At 39.5% G+C, this 24,389-nt stretch overlaps 3 protein-coding genes across 3 annotated transcripts in view; all 3 read left to right on the top strand.

The window, feature by feature from the left end:
• The window catches only part of cep89 (centrosomal protein 89), a 77,543-nt gene extending 77,309 nt beyond the window's left edge, over window positions 1-234 (top strand). The window contains exon 19 of the mRNA XM_034679742.1: window positions 218-234. The gene's annotated coding sequence lies outside the window, so the exon portion shown is untranslated. The remainder of the gene's footprint in view (window positions 1-217) is intronic.
• LOC117810123 (multidrug resistance-associated protein 9-like) lies at window positions 224-23,048 on the top strand. The gene is made up of 30 exons (XM_034679739.1): window positions 224-337; window positions 1,520-1,668; window positions 1,955-2,101; window positions 2,259-2,406; window positions 3,431-3,667; window positions 5,648-5,821; window positions 6,957-7,104; window positions 7,689-7,837; window positions 8,066-8,173; window positions 8,413-8,619; window positions 8,705-8,776; window positions 8,987-9,111; window positions 9,283-9,355; window positions 9,540-9,743; window positions 11,096-11,233; window positions 11,509-11,605; window positions 11,796-11,846; window positions 12,724-12,810; window positions 13,033-13,136; window positions 14,212-14,391; window positions 15,341-15,567; window positions 17,731-17,868; window positions 18,065-18,254; window positions 18,332-18,421; window positions 18,520-18,709; window positions 18,831-18,990; window positions 19,101-19,179; window positions 21,756-21,869; window positions 22,080-22,244; window positions 22,328-23,048. The coding sequence occupies exons 1-30, from the start codon at window positions 329-331 to the stop codon at window positions 22,418-22,420; spliced, it is 4,053 nt and encodes a 1,350-aa protein (XP_034535630.1). The 5' UTR covers window positions 224-328; the 3' UTR covers window positions 22,421-23,048.
• Window positions 22,372-24,389, top strand: part of LOC117810127 (multidrug resistance-associated protein 9-like) — a 31,886-nt gene continuing 29,868 nt past the window's right edge. The window contains 1 exon segment of the mRNA XM_034679747.1: window positions 22,372-22,482. The gene's annotated coding sequence lies outside the window, so the exon portion shown is untranslated.

The following is a 24,389-nucleotide window of genomic DNA, read 5'->3' on the forward strand; positions in this document are numbered from 1 at the left end:
TCCTTTGGTGCTTTCCTTAGATAAGACCACACTCAGAGCCTCACAGAGCCTTTGAGTTTTTCAAAGCTGGCTCTTGTAAAAGTTTAACTATGCCAGGAAAAGAATAACGTGTTCAAAAATAAAACAACACTGACTATTTCATAGTTCATGGTACGTTAGCTAAAGCTTGATTCTAGTTAGCCTGTTTATCGTTAACATTTTCTAACATTTGATAAAGTTGGCAGAGGCAGTGTCACCAGTCCCTCAGAACAGTTTGTCTCAGACCTGGATGAGGCGTCTTTTGCATTTGGAGGATACTGCATACTGAAAGACATTAAATAAGGACACCATGGACCAGGTAAGACACTTCTTGAGCTAGTTTTTATAATACTTAAAGTGTCATACCTGCTGAAGATACCACAGGTGTTGAGGCTATTATGTTTTCAATCTAGCACAACAGGTGTACGTACACCCTGTGGTTGCTGAAGAGCTGAACCATTGTGCTTTAACACCAGGGTTTCATGCATATATTTTTATTGAATTTGTTGTATTTGTTTTAACATCATTGTCAAAATTAGTTTGAATCAAGAGAAAAAAATGATTTAAAGCTCAGTTTTGTTATTATGTGGGTAATGTTGAATTAATTGAGTCTACTCATAGAAGAATAGAAGTGATTCCCCTTCCAGTTGCTTCACCTCCTGTCTGTAAGCACTCATCACCGTCTTGGATGAGTCTGATAACAGTGATGTCGTCTGTGAACTTCAGGTGCACCACTTAGGGGTGTGAGGAGGTGCAGTCATTGGTGTACAGGGAGAAGAGCGGTGGGCTGTCAGAAAGCTGTAGATCCATTGACAGGAGGGGGGTGGGATAGACAGCTGGGTGAGTTTGGGCAGGAGGAGATCCAGGATAATAGTGTTAAAGCACCCTTAACTTTCATCCCAGCACCTTAAAAATAATGACAGTGGCATATGCCCAACCAGATTTTTTTTCAGAAGCTATTTTGTGAACATGTAAATCTTATATTCTAGATATTGATTTGATTAACGTTTATTGCATCAATAATACTTAGTGCATCAATATTTGGTGCGTCATGAAATGTAAAAGAGGAAAAAGGAGACACTTAACTGTTGAGCAGCTGAAATCCTGAGTCAGTCAAGAATGTGATAACATTTCACTTTCAAAACTCCCAAAACTAGTCTCCTTCCAATTTAAAATGAGAATATATATCTAAATAAAACATTACATTTTTTCAGTGTCAACATTTGATATTTTGTCTTTGCACTATTCTCAATTAAACACCGGGTTTGAATGATTTGAACACCTTCAAAATCTGTTTTTATTAACTCTTGAGGAAGCGTACCAGCTTTTAGTAACTTAGGTTGTAGTTAAGTTAGGTCTTAAAACTTTTGATGGGTTGCTCCACTGTGAGTACGGAACAAACAGCACAACCTTTTCACATTTTGCCATAGTTATATTCCTCTCTTTGTTCCTATCCTGTGTTTCACTTTTTAAACTCTGTGGCTATTTATAATTGTTTTAGATAGAGGATCAATTCCATCAAAGAAGTGGATCTTTCTCCAGTGCTGAGCATTTGGACTTGGACAATGCCAGAACAGCTCACCCATCCCTGTTCAGAAAATACCACCAGAGCATCCAGACGCTCAAACCTTTCCGCTGCTCCTCACCATGGTCAGTGTTACTGATGTCTTATTTACTCTGTGTTGCTGTCACACCTTTCTAAAGAAAGTTTATAATTGCCCTTTTTGTCCAGATGAAATGATTGGATGTTTATTTTCTGTCAGAGAATTTCAGAAATAAAACAAACATTTCAAATGTCTCCTAAACAAATAATCCACCATCCTCTTAGTGTAATCTATGGTCACATGTTTACACATTAATACAGTTTGAGGTCAGTGGTGCTGCAAATGATCATACCAGTTGAGGAGCTGTTATTGTTTTATGATTTTATTCATAGTCCCCACCCTCTGGACAATGCAGGCTTTCTGTCCTTTGCTTCCTTTGCCTGGATGACCCCCATGATGTGGGCGATATTCAGGAACAAGCTAGACATGAGCTCGCTCAACCTGTCTCCTTTGGATTCAACGGATACCAGCGGAGAAAGGTCTGATGATATTCTCCTGATCCATGGGGCTTCCATTTGTCTTCACAGTCAGTGTGGGGAACTAAACCTTTGTATTTGTTCAGTGCTTTAGCTGTTTAACTTTGGTAATAAGTTGAAAAGGTAAACAGTGGTGACTCTCGTTCTGTTTGTTGCTCAGGCTGCAGAGACTCTGGGAGGAAGAAGTGGCGAAGGTGGGCCTGGAGAAAGCCTCTTTGGTTCGAGTGATTCTTCATTTTCAGAGAACCAGGCTGATCATTTCTGTCTTTATTGGTTTCCTTTCCCTTGTGGCTGCATTTCTTGGCCCGGTAATTCAATCTGCATTTTAAATTAACAGAACCACTGTCTCTGGATCTAGTTTCCATCTTTAAAAGTTGTTCTTATATCACCTTATTTAAAAATGTAAAAGAAAAGCACTCAGCACATTGCATCCCTACACCCAGACCAACATCTGTGCCAATCATAAATACTGTATAGCCCCAAATATAGGATGGCCCCTGATTATAAGATGAACCCCTGTTGTTTAGGTGTTGCTTAATGTCTGTGCTGCACTGATGACGGTTCTCTTTAAAAAAAAAAGCCTCATAACTGCTTCAAATTTTCTTACGTTTGAGTAACTTTGTTCACCATGTCTGTCCATCTTTCATCCCCATGGCACCGTAGCTGTGAATCACAGCTGGCCTTTGTCATGCGGGGTACACTTGCTTTACAGATAAGTGCCGCTGCTAGTTTTATCAAATACTGACAATTAGTTGCTGAGCCCCAAAAGAAGGTCCCACCTTTCAGAAAAATTTAGATTAAAAAAAACCCTGTCTTATATTCAGGTTAACATAGTATGCTGGTGCAGGGCCTCACACCGCACTAGGATCACATTGTATCTGCTTACCATCATTCTGTCTAGACTAACAGGCTAGCGACTGTCAGGGTTTGAATATTTTAATGTCATCACAGAGGTACAACCAGACTTTCTATATACATTAAAGACAGATGACAGAAACATACATATGTCTTTATAAACGTGACATTACTGTTCTAAGTTGTCTATAAAGACAAAAATGTTAAGTGTCATGCCACAGAGGGAGCTGGGATGTTCCGCTGCATGATGTGGCATGCCAGCAGCTACTTATTCAGTGTAAGTTTAGTCATTCCAGGGTGTCTCAGAACATATACAAACAAATCTGTTTACTCATTTGTACACACAGGTAAGCTGTAAAAAGCTACTTTGGTATTTTTTGTTTATTTTCTGTGAATCCAACAACAATGGTTCAACAAAAATAACCGAATATGAACACACGTTTATTCCAAGTGTTGCAATACTCTCTGTCCTCTCAGGCTGTTCTGGTCCATGAGATCCTGAAATATGTTGATGCCCCAGAGAAGTCCACAGTGTACCACAGTGTTGGTTTGGCCTTTGGTCTGTTCATCTCCGAGTTCTCCAAAGCTTTCTTGACGTCTTTGCAGTGGGCGATCAACCTGCGTACCGCTGTCAGATTGAAGGGGGCCTTCTCTTCAATGGCCTACCAGAAAGTCATCTCTCTGAGGGTGCACAGTGGCATCTCAATGGGAGAGGTAAAGGGTTAATTCTAATTTAATGTGGGGTATTTACATTACTCAGGATTTCTTTAATAAACACTCTCTAATTTATTAGGTTCTATATCACAGGATAACTTTGCCCAGCACTTCTAATATCTTATTACTCTTTGTGAGTGGGGGAAAATGGAGTGAAGACATAATTATTTGGACAAACCAAATCCACCAATGAACAGTTATCATCTGTTTCATTTATTTAGCTACTGTAAGTCCCACCAGACCATTTACACATTATTTATTTGAACAGCTGTTATTTTGAAAAATTGGTGACCACAATCTACCTTTGCCTTTGACTTGTGGCTCAGAATAAGAAAACCATACACTTCAGTGGCGACTAAGAGCCTAGATATAATGGTCAGTTGAGAAAACATATGAATAATGTATTTTCTGATCAGCGATCATCAATGCGACATTAAAAAAAAAAAGTTTAAAGGGTTTCCATGAGTGTTCTCTCTGTCTGCCTCCATCAAACTTGTCAAACAACCCCACCTTTTGTCCGGACGTGTCATAAAACTGTGTTACCTGAGTTAGGTCGTCACTTTTTAATTGTATTTATATTTTCTGATTTGGAGTTTGTAAACATTATGTATTTCTTAGTCTACTGTAGTGCTCAATTATGTCCATATAAATAAGAAATATGAATAAGACATGTCTTGCCATGAATAGCCTGCGACTGTGACTTTCTGTCACAGGCACAGATGTAGTCAGCAGCTCCTGCTGTGAAACAGCACGGTGAGCAGCAGCCTATAGTGACACAACAGGGGTACCAAAGTTTACCATATTCATCTTCTCCTCTGTCAGCCAAGAACCACACAGCTTTTCTTTGACCACCCTTTGCTCTTTGAGGAAGTATATAGCATTTTAAACTGCTATATTTGTATTGTTTGAAGTACAATGCTTTGTTTAAGCACCATACATATACAGTTGGCTGGACACCACACATATGTGTTCTTCCGCCTTCAGTGCACTGATCAGCCAGTGGGGTCTATAAGAGTTAACTTAACTTTGCCTTAGACACTGATGTATTTTGAATTTTCATTATAAGTGTAAGATGATTCTAAGCAACAAATGCTGAACATTATCGGACAGACACAGTAATGGCTGTAGAGTTTGTTATTTCAGCTCATCTTCTTTCAGCAGCTAACACAGTGTATTTTGATAAGGGAAACATATTATGTGGGTTGTGGAATTTAAAAAAAAAGCAAAAGCCAAAAACGTACCCTGAAGAGGCACTTCCATGCAGCTTTTCTGGTTTTCTGATTTAACTTCTGAAAATGGAAGAAAGTGGGTAAAACAGCTGTGTTCAGTGAGGCAGGAAACTGTGGATGGTGAGTGATGCAGACTGCTGCTTTCTGCTGTTACTAAGTTCCACTTGGGACAACAGGAGCTCTCTGGTCTCATGTTTTTGGGCTCACAGTTTGTACCACCAAAACTTAGGGATCTCACCTGTTCTCCAGTTAGCACAGAAGTTTCTACCCTCTCTCTTCCATCTGTTGAGTCTCTTTCTTTCTCTGTTAACTCTGGTTCATAAAGGCATCTTATTGTGTCCACAGCTTATATTTCTTTCCAATCCTGCAGATCCGAACAGCTGATCATTGAACTGCAGGCAGAGGACCATGTGTAGAATGTGTCTGATAATAGTGCTGAAATATGGCAAAGTGCTGCAGTGAAAATTTCTATTATCTTATGCTGGGAAGAGTGCTTGGTAGTTAGCTACATAGGCTATGTGGTAAAATTGCCAAAGCATGATTGGTGTTAAAGGTGACTAGTTTTCCACAATGTGCCTATTAAACTCATTATGTTGTTCAACATCTGATTATTTTTAAATAAGCATTCTTTGTTTTCTTCCTATTATTAGTCTGAACCTGCCAAGTGTCTTTAGACTCTGACCTTTACTTGAAGCAACCTTCACAAGAAATACCATCTTGACAAATGTGTCTCTCGTTGTCTCCTGTCCAGATGATTAATGTTTTGACCAGCGATGCTGACAAGATGTTCACAGCAGTGCTGTTTGGGAGCTTTGTGCTCTCTTACCCAATTCTCTTCTTTGTGTGTATCATCTATTCCTGCTTCGTTTTGGGCTACACTGCACTGACCGGAGCCTGCGTCTACATCATCTTCGTCCCCCTACAGGTCTGTAACTGCTCCTCCTCACAGTGATGTGTTGCTTGGTTGGTATGTGTAGTTTTACAGATCATTACAAAGTGGATTAATTAGTTTCTTATGAGAGTGTGAACAAAGTTGAACTGTTTGTTTGTCTGAGCATGTCACCTTATTTTAAATTTTCCTCTTCCTCTCTTCCTTCCAGAGAGCTCTTTTTGGCTTTTCTCTCTTCTGCTACCCCTTAAGCTAATCATCTTTCCTCCTGTTGATCTTCTGAATCATTTCTTAAAGTATCAGTATGGCGTCTCTAGACTCATCCAACCATCTAAAAAAGCACACCCTAACTTAATAAACATTAGTTTAGAGGGAAGGGTTTGAATGCAGATCCAAATTCCTACAGGCACTATGGGGGATTATAATGCAGCAGGTAAAGATGCTAATGCAAATATTTTTTCACTGATTTCCAGCGGCTCTCAAATCCTGTTCTTCTGATGTACAGTGGATAACAATAGCCTACATACCCAAGAGACCAAGATAAATCATGTCAGAACTTTTTCAACCTTTAATATGAAATATAATGTTAATTATTCAATTGAAAAAAAATTCAAATATTTTAGGAGGAAGAATAAAAAATAAAAAATAAATTAATGTGGTTTAGAACAGATGCTTCTTCTTCTCTAACTGATGTTTCCTCTGCTAGATTTTTGTTGCACCTCTAATTAGTTATTTTTTGCACATTTTGGTTCTTATTCTCTTTTTGAACAGTGTTTTTTCCTTGCTTTTTATCTTCTATGAACGTGAGGCACTTCTTACTTAATTTTGAGGAATGCTTTTTCATGAGATGTAGAATTATTATGTTACACTAATGGATTTGATGATATTTGTGCTCATAAGTTTACATACCCTGCCAGAATGTATGGTTTCTTGGGTAGTTTCTGTTGGTTTTATGATATAAAAAAAGTAAACACAGTTGTTTGATAAAAAATTTGCCTCACCCAACCACTAACCATGAGTGAAAAAAAAGTTTTTCTCTTATCATTCATATCCTCTGAAAAATGTCCAAAAAATCACAAATTCTGCCAGGGTATGTAAACTTATGAGCACAACTTTATATATGGATATTTTAAAATGTCAGTTGTAAAAATGTTTCTTTCTCTGCCTCCAGTTTTTCTTAGCAAAGCTTATCAACATGTTCAGATGGAAAGCCGTACTGATAACAGACAGCCGTGTTCACACTATGAATGAGATTCTCAGCAACATCAAACTTATCAAGATGTATGCCTGGGAGGATTCCTTTGAGAAGAGGATCACAGGTATTCTGAGATCAAATCAACATGAAGTTATGTAACTTGTTACATATAGATTATGACTGTGTCCCTTTTGTTGAAGTCTGTAACTAGAATTTCTGAGCTCTTTGCCTCAGATTTTCTTCTTATTGAGAACGCTACCAAATGGCAACATTTTCTTTACCTTGCTCACAAGCAGCCTTCCATGTCTGAAATGAATTTATCTATGGTCGTGTATGAGACTGTGGCTTGCAGGGAAGTGTGTTTATTTGTATACACTGTCAGTAAGATTAAAAAGGAAAACAGTTGTTGTTCTAATCGGATATCTGACTTGTATCATTTGCATTTTTATTTTGCTCTTGCACATTTTTTTTAAGCTTTCCCTCAAACTTTTTTCAGCATTCTGAACTCCTCTACAAACTTAAATGCTTTGAAGACTATAGATACATTATTGTATTATTAATCGGCAAAGTTTGAATAAGATTTTCTTGGTTGTTTTGAGCCAACAGCCTACTATATCTGTGGCGGATGCAGTGAGGTGCTCAGGGGTCAACTAGGTTAAAAAATAAGACAACTTCCCTCCAAACATGTGATCCTGATCCTTTTTACAGGGTTGAGGATAAAAGAGAGGAAACAGCTACAGAGGGCCAGTTTTGTCCAGAATATGAACACCAGCATGTCCAGCATCCTTCCAACCATTGCTGCTGTTGTCACCTTCATTGTGCACACTTTGGTGGACTCAAGTCTCAACACATCTGATGTGAGTGTCACAGCAGTGCAACACATGTAGTATAATGAGGCCTTCATGTGATTAAAGTGGTTAATAGATGTGATATAGGACACAGAGAAGAGCCTGTAGATTGTTAGAGGGCTTGATTCATTGACATCAGTTAGTTGTTTATGTTGGTTGAGGAAGTGCCTTTTCTCTTGTTGTGGTTTTCATTACAATTGAACATAGTGTTTAACCACCATTCTTTGATATTTTCAGGCCTTTACCACCATCGCCATCTTCAACTCCATGAGGTACTGCTTGGCTCTGATGCCCTTGTCTGTGAGGGCCATGGCTGAAGCTGCAGTGTCACTAACACGACTGAAGGTGAGCTCTTCTTTTTGTGTCATGTTTGGGATCAGGGTGGATGGTAAGCAGATGATGTATATGACCCGTGCTTCACTGCAGAGATACAGTCATAAAATGATCTCTTCACTTTAGCCTTTAACTAGTTTTGCATTTCTGATACAGTCCTTTAAATCTTGATTTGCATATTTGCACAGCTCTTTCCGAAAAAGTCGAATGTAATTTGACTATATGCATCCTATTTTCTCGTCCTGTTTCAGAAAATACTGCTGATCCAGAATCCAGACCCCTACATGATAAAGATGAAAGACAGTGACTCGGCCATAATGGTGAAAAATGCGACTCTATCCTGGACTAAACTGGACAGCCAGACAGACTCGTCACCCAGCTCAGCTAACGGGGTGAATGGACACAAAGAGGAATCCAACCAGCCAACCTTGAGAAACATCTCCTTCACACTGCCCAAAGTGAGCTTCACCACTGTTATTGTTTGACCAGGTTAACTAAACTGCAGGTAAGGGGACTTATACCCACTTTGTTTTTTTCTGGAAGGGTAACCTGCTCGGAGTCTGTGGGAATGTGGGGAGTGGGAAGACATCATTGATTTCAAGCATTTTGGAGCAGGTGAGCCTCTCCTTCTTTATCCTTCAAGTCTCTGACTCAGACTTGGTGTTATTATTAGCTGTTAGTTCTCACATATAATATAGTGAAATAGTAGTGTTGCACAGAATGATGCTCCTGATTTCTCTTTATCACTATCTCTAAACCAGATGAAACAGATGCTCTGTCACATACAGCTTTACTCATGCTTGTCCTCTTTTTATCATATCACAGATGCACCTCCTTCAAGGCTCCCTCTCAGCTGATGGGACGTTCGCCTACGTTTCCCAGCAGGCCTGGATATTTCATGGTACTGTTCGAGAAAACATCCTGATGGGGGAACCTTTCAACAAGGCCAAGTAATTCACCACTCACAAATCACAATCGTTATTTCTTGTTGTGTTTTCCCATATTTAGCCCTTCAGGGTCATGGTATATTTCATTCTTTCTTTATCATAAAATAAACTTAAATATAATGTGATGGTTTTGGCTGTCAGACGTTCAGACCATACTGTCTCTTTTTTTCACAGGTATTACAGGACTCTGGAAGTCTGCTGCCTCAGAGCTGACCTGAATATCCTCCCGTATGGTGATCAAACTGAGGTAGATGCTGGGAAATCCATAGTTTGGACAAAAAAGACACACATCAAATTGTAACCTTTAATTCTGAATACAATCTAAACCAAAGACTATGATGTTTGTGATGTCCACCAAATCTGAAGCTTCTAAAGCAACTCGTCTTTCCTTACCAGTGTTTTAAGTAGCATTGCACTTTCTTTTTCTGCAGATTGGTGAGCGAGGGTTGAACCTGTCAGGGGGGCAGAAGCAGAGGATCAGTCTAGCCAGAGCTGTCTACTCCAATAAAGACATCTTCCTCCTGGATGACCCACTATCTGCTGTGGACGCACATGTGGGGAAGCACATTTTTGAAGAATGCATAAAGAAGGAGCTCAAAGGAAAATCCATCATACTGGCTACACACCAGCTTCAGGTGGGAAGCAATAGCTTGTTATTGCTTTAGCCATCAACGTAACATAAGGAGGGACAATACAAGAATAAATGATCTAATCCATCGTGTTTTGGTAGATAAATCACATCCCAGTGGGTCTGGTTGTAAACTGCCTCTGCACTATCATGATCGTTGAGTGTCAGTGGTTCTGTCTGTCTCTGTTGGTCCTGAAATGTATGTGAGCATTGGACTGCTGATAATGTCTGGTCTATACAGCCAGCTGAGCTGCTGTCTGCTGCTGCAGTCGACACTGAAAGCCTGTTAGCTTGATAACTTTACATTTAGGTTGCATTTGATAATAGCAATCAAAAATTTAAGTTTTCATTTTGTTTCAATTTAATTTAAAAGGAGTTCTCAAACATATAAAGGACATTTTAAATCTTTTTTCATGAATGTGACATGAACAGAGAAAGACTTATCATATTGCAGCACCAGAACAACACTGTAACATCGAAGCCGTGTTGATAAGTATAATACTGTTGGTATTACTTCAGCATAACTGTCTACATTTAGATTTTTTCAGCGAAAAAAAAGTGGAACAGCAAAATGAGACATGACTTGCAGTTGATTTTTTCAGCACTGAAGCAGTGTGTGATGCCTGCTTGCAGCTCATGCAGCCTGTGTGTCTGCTCTAACCAGCTAACATTGTGCGCACATTTAAACAGCTACACAATTCAATGTCATCACCCTTGTTAGTCGGCATCTGTATTACAATATGGTTACATTCATTAATTAATTGATTTATTATTGTTGGCCTGAAATGATGGTCAGTGTTCTGTCTAAGCTGTAGCACAGCCACCTGCCTTTGCCTGGGCTGTGGCTCTGGTTAATGGCTTATGCTATAATGCTATAATGCTCTATTACCAGGATGAAACAAGCACACATGACTGATGGTATCTTGTAGCTTGTCAGTATTTTGATCTAGTAAATGGATATAAAGTTGGCTGCATCTGGTTAAACTGGCATATAATTACTAGACCAGAGCAATGTATTACCAGCACATGCATAATCTCTGCTAATGGTAGCCACACTCTGTAAACCAATTCAACATTGTTTAAAGACTGTGATCCCATGTTTAGTCGTGTAAATTGTGCCAGATTTTGACTGTTGGCTTTCACTTTTGGACTTGATGGCGGAACTTTAAAATTCTGTTAAAACAAATATGATACTGGTCCATTTACACCATCCCTGATTAACTTTAGCACTGAAAGATGTTCAGTACACACACACACTGCCCTGGCACACTAATTGGCCAGGCAAAGTCCTGGTTGTGTGTTCTGTGCTGGTTGTAACTGGTTTCATTGACATGATTGCTCTCACTTTCCCTCTTTCAGTATCTGGAATTTTGTGATGACATTCTGGTTCTGGAGGATGGCGAGGTGCTGGAGGCTGGAGACCACCAGACTCTGATGAACAAGATCAACGGACGCTACGCTCAACTCATCAGCAACTATCAGTTAGAACAATCCAAAGTAAAGAAAATCATCCTATACAGCACATAAACTCAGATTTACTGTTGGGATACTTCTCTAAGTTTGTGTCTTCATAATGATTTCATACATTACACTTTTCTACCCCTGAATTATTTTAACTGCTAAACAATAAATAAAACAAACAGCTGAGCGTAAAACAATACTTTAAGCAGTCATTCAAACATTCAGAGACGTCGTTTTCTCTCAGGATACAAGTCCATTCAGGGTGGAATCCATTTATATCCCATTTGTCCTTACGTCTGTGCCGTTCACAGACTCAAAGAGAGGAAGGTGAAAGTTCACCTCCAGATGCTGTCCAGGAAGAGGAGCTTGAGATAAGGGATGGCAATGACAGTGGGATAGTGAATCTTGGTAATATTTTCTAGCATTATGTTCCAAACAAGATTGCATGTGATTATTTGTGGTATCCAGATACCTCATTAAAACTATACAATGAATGGACACATAGGTTTGGCAAACCTGGCGTTTAAGGATAGAGAGAGGAAAATACATATACATTCAAAATGTCATGTAAAACATGTTGTCGTGTCATTCCATTTAGGGTTTGACATGTCAGAGGAAAAAGATGATGAAAGAACAACTGACGAACAAAGTAAGTTTAGAAACATTTCACTTTTATTATCACCCGGCTGCATTAAATCCTTGTTTCTGATTCTGGTCAATCCTCCATAATAACACACGCCGTATAAAATCAATCTGCAGAAAGGAGTCCTGCACATTTCATCTCAGCTTATTGACACTGAGGAAAAAATATTAGTTTCTGTTAGCACCCTGAATCGATAGGCTCAAAAACATTGAGGTAAAATGTTATGAATGGCCACTGTAAGAACACAGTTGAGATGTAAGTGATCACAGATCACACAGTCTGTGCCCAGCTCTTCTCTCTCTGCTGATGTGATTCACAGAATGTACCGTATGTACTGCCGTAATAGGGAGGAGGGGCTGCTAATCTTAGCAAGCTGCTCTCTTTTAAAAAATGTGCAAATCTTTAGGATTGGTGGAAAACAGACTGGAGATAAGCAACTTTTGTTTCAGGTGTTTCTGAATCAAATCAGCATTAGCCCATCGATGGTATTAGTCAGGCTAGTTTAGTTTTAGTTTTAGTTTAAACCTAAAAAGTGTTTTATGAGGAATTGCATTAGATAAAGACATATCACTATAAACTTATTTCTGTTTGATAACCAATTAAAATCTCCTCCCAGCGGCTTCAAATGCAGAAACATTGGTTTCCAAAGTTTGATTAGAAATCTGCAGCATATTGAATTCACACATTCACACACCCTGTTTACTTACTTTGATGTCTGCAGTACTTTAACATTGTTTAAACTTTTCCTCTGTGAATTCCAGACATTAATCGACATTCTTGCGCTATGTCACACAGTCAGTCAGGACGTATTCTGATGCAGCTGGACTTCATTCAAGTAATGCTACAGATGTATTAAAGCATTTTTTTTCTCTTTGAGCTGCAGCTGGAGGTCAGCTGGTCAGTCAGGAGTCTGCCACTGACGGTGCTGTCTCCTGGAGAGTGTACCAGCTGTACTGTAAGGCAGCAGGAGGTCTGATACAGCACGCGCACACGCTCACACACACACACACACGCTCACACACACACACACACACGCTCACACACACACACACACACACACACACACACACACACACACACACACACACACACACACACACACACACACACACACACACACACATTATTCTGGCAATCAGTTTACACATGCACAACATGGATAATAATGGTGAGCGTGTCTGTGTTGCTGTAGGTTACATCATCACCTCCCTAATCATCCTGAACATAGTCCTCATGATTGGAACCACAGCCTTCAGCAATTGGTGGCTCAGCATCTGGCTGGGGAACAGTAACAGGGTGAGACGTTCATTTTTAGCAGCTGTGTTGCTTCCCAGTGGGAACAGTAAAGGTTGTTGTATGCTGTTAGGACACAGTCGTTACACATTTTCTGATAACCAGAAAACACTCAATCCAACAGCTGTGCAAATTCCCCCTTACCTTACCTCCCTGTTCATTTTCACTGCTGACAATCTAGAGATATTCAGAGACAGCCACAACACATACAGTATAGCTCTACCTCAGTTTTATTCCAAGCTCACAACTTTTAACTTTTAAACTCGAGTTTTACAGAAACAGCCTGGTTTATGAAAGCAGCAAAACCCAACAGTAACAAATCTTAACTTTCAACCTGAACAGAAAAAATAAATAAATGTGTGGTCCGTTTTTGTCAGTGAGAAAATAATGTAAAGTTAGTCTGAGTAGACTCATCACTGGTGATGATTTATCAAGATGAGGTGACATCTCAAATGAACTCTTTTTATAGTTTTAAGTCCCTGTCACTGACAAAGAGACAAAATAACACAAACATACATTCAAGGTCAAAGTAGCAAAACATTTTTAATTAAGGTATATCAGTTTATTAGCAATGTGTTTATGTTCTTTTAAAAAGTAGAAAGTGTCCGCTCTGCTTCTTCATGAATTGATATAAAGTTAAATAAAAAATAATCCAATCTACTTAAATTTAGACCATTTTTATGCGGGTTGAGTCATTTTCTCTTTCCTCACCTCCATCTGAGTGAATTAATTTGTCATGAACCAATGAATTTTAATGTAATGAGTTTACTAATCAAAATAACTCAATAAACAACCAACTCATATTTGGTTGTAAGATAGGCCAACTGTGGTTTCTTTACAATTAAATGAGCTTGCTAACCACACAGATTTAAGCTTTTATTGTAACTAGAGGTAACAGTGTTGTTCTGATGCAGCACTGCTGTCTGTTAAATGTAATGGGCTGGAAATCTGCAAAATATCTGGACAATACTGACAATACAAAGTAATGTTTTCATAAGGAATATGTTTCTTTGATGAGTTTAATTGCTGGCCTCAGCACCCACTAACATACTGTATGATTTTCTTCTTTTTATCCCAGTCACCCAATCAGACATCAAGTCAAGACAACCTCTCTCAAAACTCACACATGCACTTCTACCAGATCATTTATGGTGCTGTGGCTATTGTCATGGTGGTGCTTGCCATATTCAAATGCTTCTTTTACACCTGGATCACCTTGAATGCCAGCTGCAGCCTCCACAACAGCATGTTTGATAAGGTACTGTGAAATAACTGACTCTCAGAAATCCACATCAAACGCTCAAGGATAAGCGTTTTTAATTGTGTATACACTTGGTTATGAAATAAACATTTTATCAGAGAGACCAAAGGTGACCCATTATTGCAGTTATAATAGAAATGCACTCACTGAATAACAGTCATACTGAGGACTCATACTTCTAATTAGTAATTACCTTGAACAACTCAGGGAAAATTCATAACAAAAGGATTGAAGCTGCTAATCATTTACCCTGCTTTCTGCTCTGTCTCAAGGTCCAATTCACAAAACATATTGGGCTAATGATATTCAATCTAAAACATGCGCTTGAAGAGTCATAATGAGTTGTGAGTACTTGTGAGTACTTGTAAGTACTCGCCTGTACTGTGCTCTCATCCTGACTGAGCTTGAATCTGTTCGCGTACAGATGATGAGCTGTTTGGAGAGTGGACACTTTCATCATATTGGGAAGTTAAGTCATGACAGAGGTGAAAGGAAAATCATTATGTATAACAAAGCTTCTTCTCAGCAATGGGGATCATCAAGCAGGAGGGCAGTTTAAACGTTTTTTCCGTCAGAGGGACCTCAAAACACAGGCGCACACTACTCACACACCGGTGAACTGGCTCCTGACTGATAAAAAAAACTGCCAGTGGTTAGTTCAGAACCACAATTTAGCAGCGGATTAGCAGGGCTGAGCTTGTTTACTTTCTCTCAAACAGAAATGACAAAGAGAACAAAATGTACCCTCATTTTATGGCCTGTAGAGTTTACTTTTGATGAAAGACTTTCTGTTGCATGCAGAAAAAAGGCTATAATTCTATTTACTGAAGTTATGTGTATTCATTAACAGTAAATTCAATCTTTCTGTTAAAAAGAATGATTTCTTCGGACACAGGTCATCATATAGGCACTGACAAAGTTTCTTTTTGTACTTTTTCTCTCTCAGGTTATCAGCAGTCCCATGAGCTTCTTCGACGTAACACCAACCGGCCGCGTTCTCAACCGTTTCTCCAGAGATCAAGAGGAAGTGGACATCGTGCTTCCCTTCCATATTGACCCTTTCTTACAGTTCTGTGTGATGGTCACTTTAATCATGATCACCATCTCTGCGGTCTTTCCGGCCATGCTGGTAGCTGTGGTCATTATGGGGGCTTTGTTCACCATCATTCTCTAGTGAGTGAATACCAGAAAGTTTAAAACATGATCAACTACATTAGAAGGTGGAACATGATTGTAGTAAGGTGGGCTCTCTCTGGATGGCATTAATTAGTAATTCAGTAAATTTACCAAATTTAATTTAATTTAAATGTTTTAGGATTTTATGTAGAAGGGTGCAACATCATTAAAGCAGTTATGCCAATGGACTACAGACGATAACTAAGACATGCAAACAGCATGCAAAAGCCCAAGAGATTTTAATTAGTAAGTAAGTAATTAAGGGTATTTAGTATAGCACCTTTCACAGAGTGCAGTCACAAAGTGCTTCACAGAATATTAATATATGGACAAGACAATAAAATGTGGAATAAATTAAATAACAATGATAGCAGATAAAATAACAACCATTATAAAAGATTACATCAGATGTTCAAAAGCCATAACAAACAAATGAGTCTTTAGCTGCTTTCTAAAAGCTTCAGTGGAAACAGCACAGCGTATTTGGGACAGGAGATTGTTCCAAAGAATTGGAGCCACAAGCTTAATGGCACGGTCACCTTTTGTTTTTAGTCTAACACGAGGCATAGCAAGCAGATCCCGATCAGAAGATCTGAAGTAATGTAATGATGGAGCAGGTCAGAGATATATGAGGTTGCTCGATCATGGATAGCTTCATATGTTAATACGAGGATCTTAAACTGTACTCTGAATTTGATTAGCAGACAATGTAAGGAGAATAAAATGGGGGGGATGTGGGTTTTCTTACTGGTGACAGGAACCGGCACAAAGACCCAAATGCATGACTCAGTCACAAAAAAAGGCTCTTTATTAGAGTCATTAAAACAAAAGTACAAACGGAAAATCCCAGCAACACTGGAAAACCTCTAAGGACAAAACTTCACAGACCTAGACAGAAAGACTTGACAACGTGGACTACGACCGTACAAGACATGACACAAGACCCCACAAGACAAAGGGAGACGCAGACTTATATACATGAGGTAATGGGACACAGGTAGAAACAATGAGGGGTGGGGACGACAATCACCACAGTGGGGAAACACCAGGGCAGGGAGTGAAGTTGCCTGAAACAAGAGGAGAGACATGACTACAAAATAAAAGTGGACATCACAAACATGCAAGACAAGACTAAAATACAAGGTGCAACTTAACATAAACAACGAGACATGACAACTGGACCTGGTTAGCAGTCTTGCGGTTTTGGATCATTTATCGGTGGTCAAGAGAGGAATCATTGAGGGTGGTGAAAAGAGAATTGCAACAGCTTGTATTTGGCATGGCAAAATACAATCTCTCCAGTTTTACATTATCCCTTACATAAAATGTAAAATGCAACATGTAACACAATATTGTACATAATACAGTACGATGCGATACCATACCAAACAATTCCATACCATACGATATCGTACACTTTATTGTCCCATTGTCTCGTACTCAAGTGCTGCACATGCACAACTACCTCCTCAATAGTACCAATAAATAATATCATTAAATTAAACAAAAATAAAACCAACAATAAGCTCAAAGCAACCAGAGAAACCAGGCAAAAAATTACCACAAACAGCACATATGACACATTACCCAAATCGCACATGAAAACACTAAAAATAAGAGACAGATAAAAGATAAGAACATCATGACGCTGTTACATGAGCCACACAGCCTCACGAAACATTATTTAACATATTGATGAAGATGGGTATAAAGGAGTTTTTAAAGTGGTTAGGTTTACACTGGTGGACTCTGTATCGTCTGCCTGAAGGGAAGAGTGTGATGGGTCAGACAACACGCTTGCCTAAGAACAGACTACATTTAGGCGTATGTAATTTAGAGTAATATACTACACTTAAAGCATTCTCAACACTAAAATATTGTATAAAGCATCTTCTAATTTGGTAACCTGTTTTCACGGATGCTTAGTTTTAGCATTTATTTCACTGACACACACAACAACTTATTATGTTCTAATGTGATCATACGGCCGACAACCCCTCTCCAAGATGATGGTGGTGTAAACGCATCTGACAAGCTTGAAAGTGGCATCAACGTTTTCATATCCATGAGCTACACTAAGCAGCTACAGTTACATTAAGAAAACAAAAACAACAAAGAGTTGTTAATGCTATCTTAATATCAGTCTATGTTCCTCCTCAGTGTGTTCCAGAGGAGTATCTGTCAGATGAAAAAGATGGAAAACATCAGCCGCTCTCCCTGCATATCTCTCACCACCTCGACTCTGCAGGGCCTCAGCACAATCCATGCCTACAACAAAAGAGACAGCCACATAAAAATGTGAGATACCATTATTCTTTAACATCAAAGGCTTAATATTTTGCTGACTTATCAAGCTGCCGGAGAATGAATGGTCCCTTTAACTTCTCAGCTTTCCATTCATGTAAAGTAGATGGTGATGTTTTCTTCACAGTGCTTCTGACCCTCGAGCTAACAAGGTGTGTTCACAAACCTCAGCCCATTCTTTGTCTTGTAGGTTCAAGTCACTGAATGATATTTACTGCAACCACTTTTCACTGTATAACTCTGGGACACGCTGGCTAACCTTCTGGCTGGACTTCATGGCTTGCACCATGACTTTGATGGTGGCTCTGTTTGTAGTGCTCAGCGGTGATGATCTCATCAGCCCTGCCTTAAAAGGCCTGGCTTTGACGTACACAATACAGGTACACTTGGACAGCGCATTGACACGCTGAAAGCAACTGTTACAAAGTGTTGTACAAACAATGTTTGCATTCTCCAGTTGACAGGAATGCTTCAGTATGCGGTGAGGCAGTTGATGGAGGTGAAGGCGAGGTTCAATTCAGTGGAACGGCTGCAGGAGTACATCACGGTCAGACTCTTCTACTTTATCGCCTCAGAAAAATAACTTTTTTCCCCCAGGTTTCCTTGTAGTGTCAATACATCTATAAGAAGGGTTATTCTTCATAGGATTGTACTTCTGAGGCCCCGAGATGCATAAAGGAGGCTCAGATCCCCAAGGACTGGCCAAAAAGCGGAGCCATCACCTTCCAGGGATATAAGATGAGGTACAGAGAGAATACACCCATCGTCCTAAACGGGCTTGATTTCCTCATCAGAGCTGGAGAGAAGCTAGGCATTGTGGGAAGGACAGGATCTGGTAAGACCTGACTCACTCACATCTGGTTTATCATTGCTTTGTGCACAAATGAAGTTAAGAACAATTCGGAAAACGTGAAGTTTCAGCACTCTTCGGATTTTGATTTTTTTTGTGTCTATAGGAAAGTCCTCTTTGGGTGTGGCTCTGTTCAGGCTGGTGGAACCAACAGAAGGAACTATCCTGATCGATGGAGTGGACATCATGAGCATTGGTCTGCAGGATCTGCGCAGAAAACTGTCAATCATTCCTCAGGATCCTGTGCTGTTCATTGGGACAATCAGGTTACCATAGCTTATCTCAGTGTCCTCCATGCTCTCTATTTGTACACTGTTTTCAATGACGAGTTAATCACCTGATAAAAGACAAAGATAATGTGTTTGTTTACCTGCAGGTACAACCTGGACCTTTTCAATGACTACATGGACGAGGAGATCTGGGCAGTGCTGGAGAAGACCTACATGAAGGACTCAGTATGTCAGCAGTGCAAAATGAAGCACGGTGTATAAACAGCTTTATTTACTTGTGTGTGTGTGTGCCTTTAAACTTTTTGGGCCTGATCTACTAAAGGTTTTCGTGTTTAAAAACATGTGCAAACTTGAAAGCACACTCAAAGCTGATGTACTAACTGGCTGCACCGAGGATTGTGTCTGTCAAATGGGCAAAATAGCACTCGCAATCCATTTAGCGTGTTTGCCTTCATGAATATGCAGAATACATGCAGATTATCAGAACGCCCAAAATACTGGGAGGAGAAGATGCAAATGTAATCATTTAGCAAACGCAATGTGATTAATCAAACCTGAAACAGATAGCGGGCAGGGTTTTTGCTTTCATATCAGAAATAAAATAGTAGAGCCATATCATCTATCCAGCAATGCCATTTTTGATCTGCTGGATGACCTAATTAAGGGCTGATTAGGAGCCAGTCACAAAAAGGAGCCATGCTGTATCTCCAATGGATAAACTCCTTGCAACACTGCATTTTCTTATATCTGGATCATTCCAGCAGTTACTGCCGGCATCTCCCAGTGTCCACCTGTGCGTAATGAACATTCAACTCCTGTGTTCTCCCCTCCCTCTTCATTTGCCGGCGGCTCAGTTGAAGGACTGCCATTGAATGACCTCCCGACTGTTGCCAGAGCTTTGACGGCCATTGTCAGCCCAGACACAGCGCTGACCAGCTGCCTCGTGTGCACAACGATGGCCCGAGTGTCCCAGTGCAACATTGGACACAGCTCTCACCTCCTTTGCAATGGCCTGTAATCCATCCGCCTGATTTCTTTGTAGCTGCAGCAACTCCCGATCAATGTCATCATAACAATCTGGATGCCTGCAGGGCTCTGCTGAGGTTTTTTCTGGTCTGAGCTGATTTGAAGGGTACGGCAGGGATTGTCAGACATCTGATGAAGATTCTCCATTTAAGAAAAAAGAGATGAACATTATTTTTACGGTCATGACGGACAACTTACTAAAACACTTTTCAAATAATGAAATCACAATTTTTTTCCATTATATATTCAATAAGACACATGAAGCAAATTCATTTTGAACTAGTTAAATGTGTCTAATATTAGAAATGCACTGAGATTTTATTAAGGGAAAGTTTTTCCTTTTTTCTTCTGCGGATATCTTGCCATCTTTTTATTTTATCGGCAGATCTTCTGTTTTTTCTCATAGCATTCACGTTTTCACAGATGGCCTCCCAAATGGCGTTTCTTCTGGCTGCGCTGAGATGTCTCTGCTGGAGTTCACCGATGTGTTTATTTGCCTCCTCCACCAAGGCCCCCAACTCCATGGCTTCAAACTTCATTTTTTGTATACTGCCACTCTGCTCTCTCAAACTCTCCATGGTGACAGCGGGTAGTACATGCAAAATCCTCATACGGTGGTCCCGCACCACTTTTACACTTGTTATCAATTGCGCACGCAGTCATAGTAGATCACTCGCAACATGCCCACTTATAGCACCTGCAATATCATAGTTTGCACACGCAAATTATCGCTCATTATTTGGGGTCTTAGTAGGTCAGGCTCTTACTGTACTACATTTTGGAGACACAATGAAAAATGAATGTGATGCATTTTAATAGTCATGTAATCTGAAGCTCTTTAATGGAAGCTGAAGAATTGCTGCTGATAGCAGCAGCTTCAATAGCAGGACAGTTAAAGGAGGTTTTGATATTCTTTATTTGAAAAGTAGAAAGCAAAGTGTAAAAATGCTCAAAGTGAAAGTCCTACTTTGAAGATCTTAAACTGCAGAATAATTGAAAGCAATTCAAAGCGCAGAGAAAATAAAGGGCCCTCATGGGATTCTTCACAGTAATATAGGGACTGAACGGGTTGATATGTGAAATAGAATCCTGACATGGTGAGACAACCCTTGTTACCCAGCTACCAACTAAAGACACAAACAAGTTGACGCAAAGTGTTGATCCCAAGATTTTATTAATTTAAAAATGATTTAATCATGTAGCTTAAAAAAGAGTACTTCAAACTCACTGCGTTGTAGCACTTCCATGACAACAGTATTTTTATCAGCCTACTTGCAGGTAGAATTGAAGTTAAACTTGTCAAGGGTAAAAACTTCAGAGTGTTTCCATAATTCCACCAGAATCAAGCATTTAACATAGACTGGAGCCTAGTAAAGAAACTGGGTAATGACATGAGATTGTTATTGGCTAAGCCTTATGTGTGAGAGGCATTTTACTGCCCGAAAGGCTCATCAAATGTTTTGTGTGAGGTTTCAGTTTCAACAGTAATGAGTAACCGTTTATCTATCAAGCCATTGTCTAAACCACTTCAAGTGGCAGGGTATACCTTGGACAGGTCACCAGTCAATAACAGGGATGACATGTAGAAGCAACCATTCATGCACACGCTCACACCGACAGAGAATTTTTAGTCATCAATAATCTAACCCAAATAAGTATATTTTCCACTGTGTGAAACTTTCCCTTATATGGGCTGTTTGATCACTGTAAGTTCAGTTCATGCTACGAAGATAAATAAGGAAATTAGTGCTTTGAGTTTTGTTTTGTCATCCTAGATCTCCAGACTGGAGGGGAAACTACAAGCACAGGTCCAAGAGAAGGGTGAGAACTTTTCTGTTGGAGAAAGACAACTTTTATGCATGGCAAGAGCACTTCTCCGCAACTCCAAGGTTCGTTTGTGCAGTAACCCTTTTTGATTTATTTATATTTTTACACTCACTGTTTTGTTCTTATTTGTAGTGAGTGAAAGAAGGCATATCCTAATCATCTCCTGCAGTGTAAACTGATTTCCCAACCTCTCCACCCAGTGCCATCCTAACTTTCCTGCAACCCAGCCAGCCCCTTCAACTTATGTTACTGTCACTCCTGTTGTATAACAGATCATTCTCCTTGATGAAGCCACAGCATCCATTGATGCAGAGACAGACGCTTTGATACAGAAAACCATCAAAGAAGCCTTCCAGGACTGCACCATGCTCACTATTGCTCATCGTATCAACACTGTGATAGACGCAGATCTTATCCTGGTCATGGACAATGGAGAGGTAAGAAAAAGGAGCACAAACACGTGAAGAAGAAACTTAGATGATCTTGAACCTTGACTAACAGTGAGCTTTGTGTCTTACAGGTGGCAGAGTTAGATCATCCTGATGTGCTGAAGCAAAGACCTGACTCTCTTTTCTCCTCACTCCTGAATGCTGCTAACACTGTGAACACCTGAACCACTGAAGGGTCTGAGACACAACAGCAACACAAATCAGCAATTACAGCAACTAAACTAGAGTAAATTATTTCAACAACCATTTGTTAAATACACTGATTCTCTGTCATACTGATTGATTTCATAAAAAAGAAAACACCAACTAATTTTGAGAGAAATCTGTATTTTCGAGAAGTTTTTTGATAAAAGCTGCCCCTTGTTGAGATCAGTGAATCTCAAGTTTTAGGGCTTTTAATTTGATCTTTGTATTGGCTCTTTGAAAGCCATTTGGTTTATAATTTATATGGCACTACTCTGAAGACAAAAGATTGAGTTTGTGTTTGTTGACTTCCTGTTTGTTCAAAATTATTAGTAGAGAGCAAAGAATAAGTAACAAAAAACAAATAAAACATATAACATCTAGAGGTGTGTGCAACATAACATGAAAGAGGTTGAGCTGAACAATATGTAGTAATATTGTAACTTGAAAAAAAAGACCTACATTTTAACTTCTCTTTTGACACAGGCCGTTATTGTGCATGCTTGGGTTAATTAAATATAGAAGTATTTTAAAAATAAAACATTGTAAAGATCCTGTTGATTTATTTTCTGATTTACACTCAAGAAAACACCATCATTGATAGTGAAAGTAACATTGTAGATTGTTGTTTAGCTCTAGGAGTTTGAATAAAAATCTCTCTAAATGTTTCCTTTACCTGCTCTCTGAGATCTTTAGATGATAAATGATAACTGGACGGTTTATATAGTACTCTTGTTTTCTGATGACTTAGAGCACTTTTACATTATATGTCACATTATTATATGTTTCTTGCCCAAGGCATGTGGACAGAATGACCTGGGATTCATTTTATTCTTTTTAATATACAGTAAGCTTGTTGATGGAAGTCTTATTTGAAGGACTGAGGCCTGAACGTATTTCCTCTTGGCAATGCTTAAGAAGTACACCGATCAGCCATATCATGATTACTGACTGTTAGTGAATATCATTGGATATCTACTCACATTGGGCCTCATTCACTAACTGTGCGTACGCACGAATACGTGCTTAAACTGTGCGTACGAACGTTTGAAGCACAAATCTGGGATTCATCAATATATTCTTACTTGAATTTTGTTCTTCCACTGCAAATGTAGCGGGTGTGTACTCTCTCTTGCACTATGCATAATGGACCAGGCGAAACATTAACCTTTGGCATCAACACGCCGTTTATTTCTGTTAGCAACAGGAGCTAATCAGGTCTCTCACAGAACACGAGGACAGGATACCCCGCAGACTGACTCTGATGAACAGGTGTTACCAATGAAGTCTGCAGGGGCCCCAGCAGAGGGCGCTCAAGTTACTTAGATTACATCTGTCTCAGTAGAGAGGCCACATTGATAAAAGAGGATAAGAGATGGCAAGTGGAATCATCACACCGTTACACAAACAAAAGTAGAACTTCCTCAGACCATGCGTACGCACAAATGATGATGACCAACTTTCTTAGAAAATTTTAACACATACTCTTTTAACTAAATGCATGACATATTTAAACTACTTTCAGTCATATAGCCATCTGGCAAAAAGAATGTCAGAAAACTCATCACATTTTATATTTTCATGGCATGATTTCAAGGTTAGATACTATTTTTGTCAATATTTTTTTAATTATAATGGGTAAAATGTACTATTTTATACAATTTAAAAAAAATAATTTTGGAAGACATCTCATGACCCCCCATTTGTGTCTCGCAACCCCCCAGGGGGTCCGGACCCCCACTTTGGGAACCCCTGCACTAAGAAAGGGATGGCTAGTTGGTCAGCATATTTTATGTTATATTTAGCTTAAGTCTCTATCCCCCCCTAAGAGGTGCGCTATAACAACGTCCATGCACACGTTTGCTGTATGAGAGCGCACATTTGGGCTGCTGAAGGCTCGTTGGATGTGTTTGGACACAGCTGATGGCAAGTTACCTTACGCCCCAGAGA

The sequence above is a fragment of the Notolabrus celidotus genome, chromosome 3, assembly GCF_009762535.1.
Source record: "Notolabrus celidotus isolate fNotCel1 chromosome 3, fNotCel1.pri, whole genome shotgun sequence".
Lineage (NCBI taxonomy): Eukaryota > Metazoa > Chordata > Actinopteri > Labriformes > Labridae > Notolabrus > Notolabrus celidotus.

Coding starts and splice junctions, on each gene's coding strand:
- LOC117810123 (XM_034679739.1), top strand. Junction 2,407..3,430: donor TGGCTGCATTTCTTGGCCCG/GTAATTCAATCT, acceptor CTGTCCTCTCAG/GCTGTTCTGGTCCATGAGAT. Junction 18,710..18,830: donor TGTGGGAAGGACAGGATCTG/GTAAGACCTGAC, acceptor TTGTGTCTATAG/GAAAGTCCTCTTTGGGTGTG.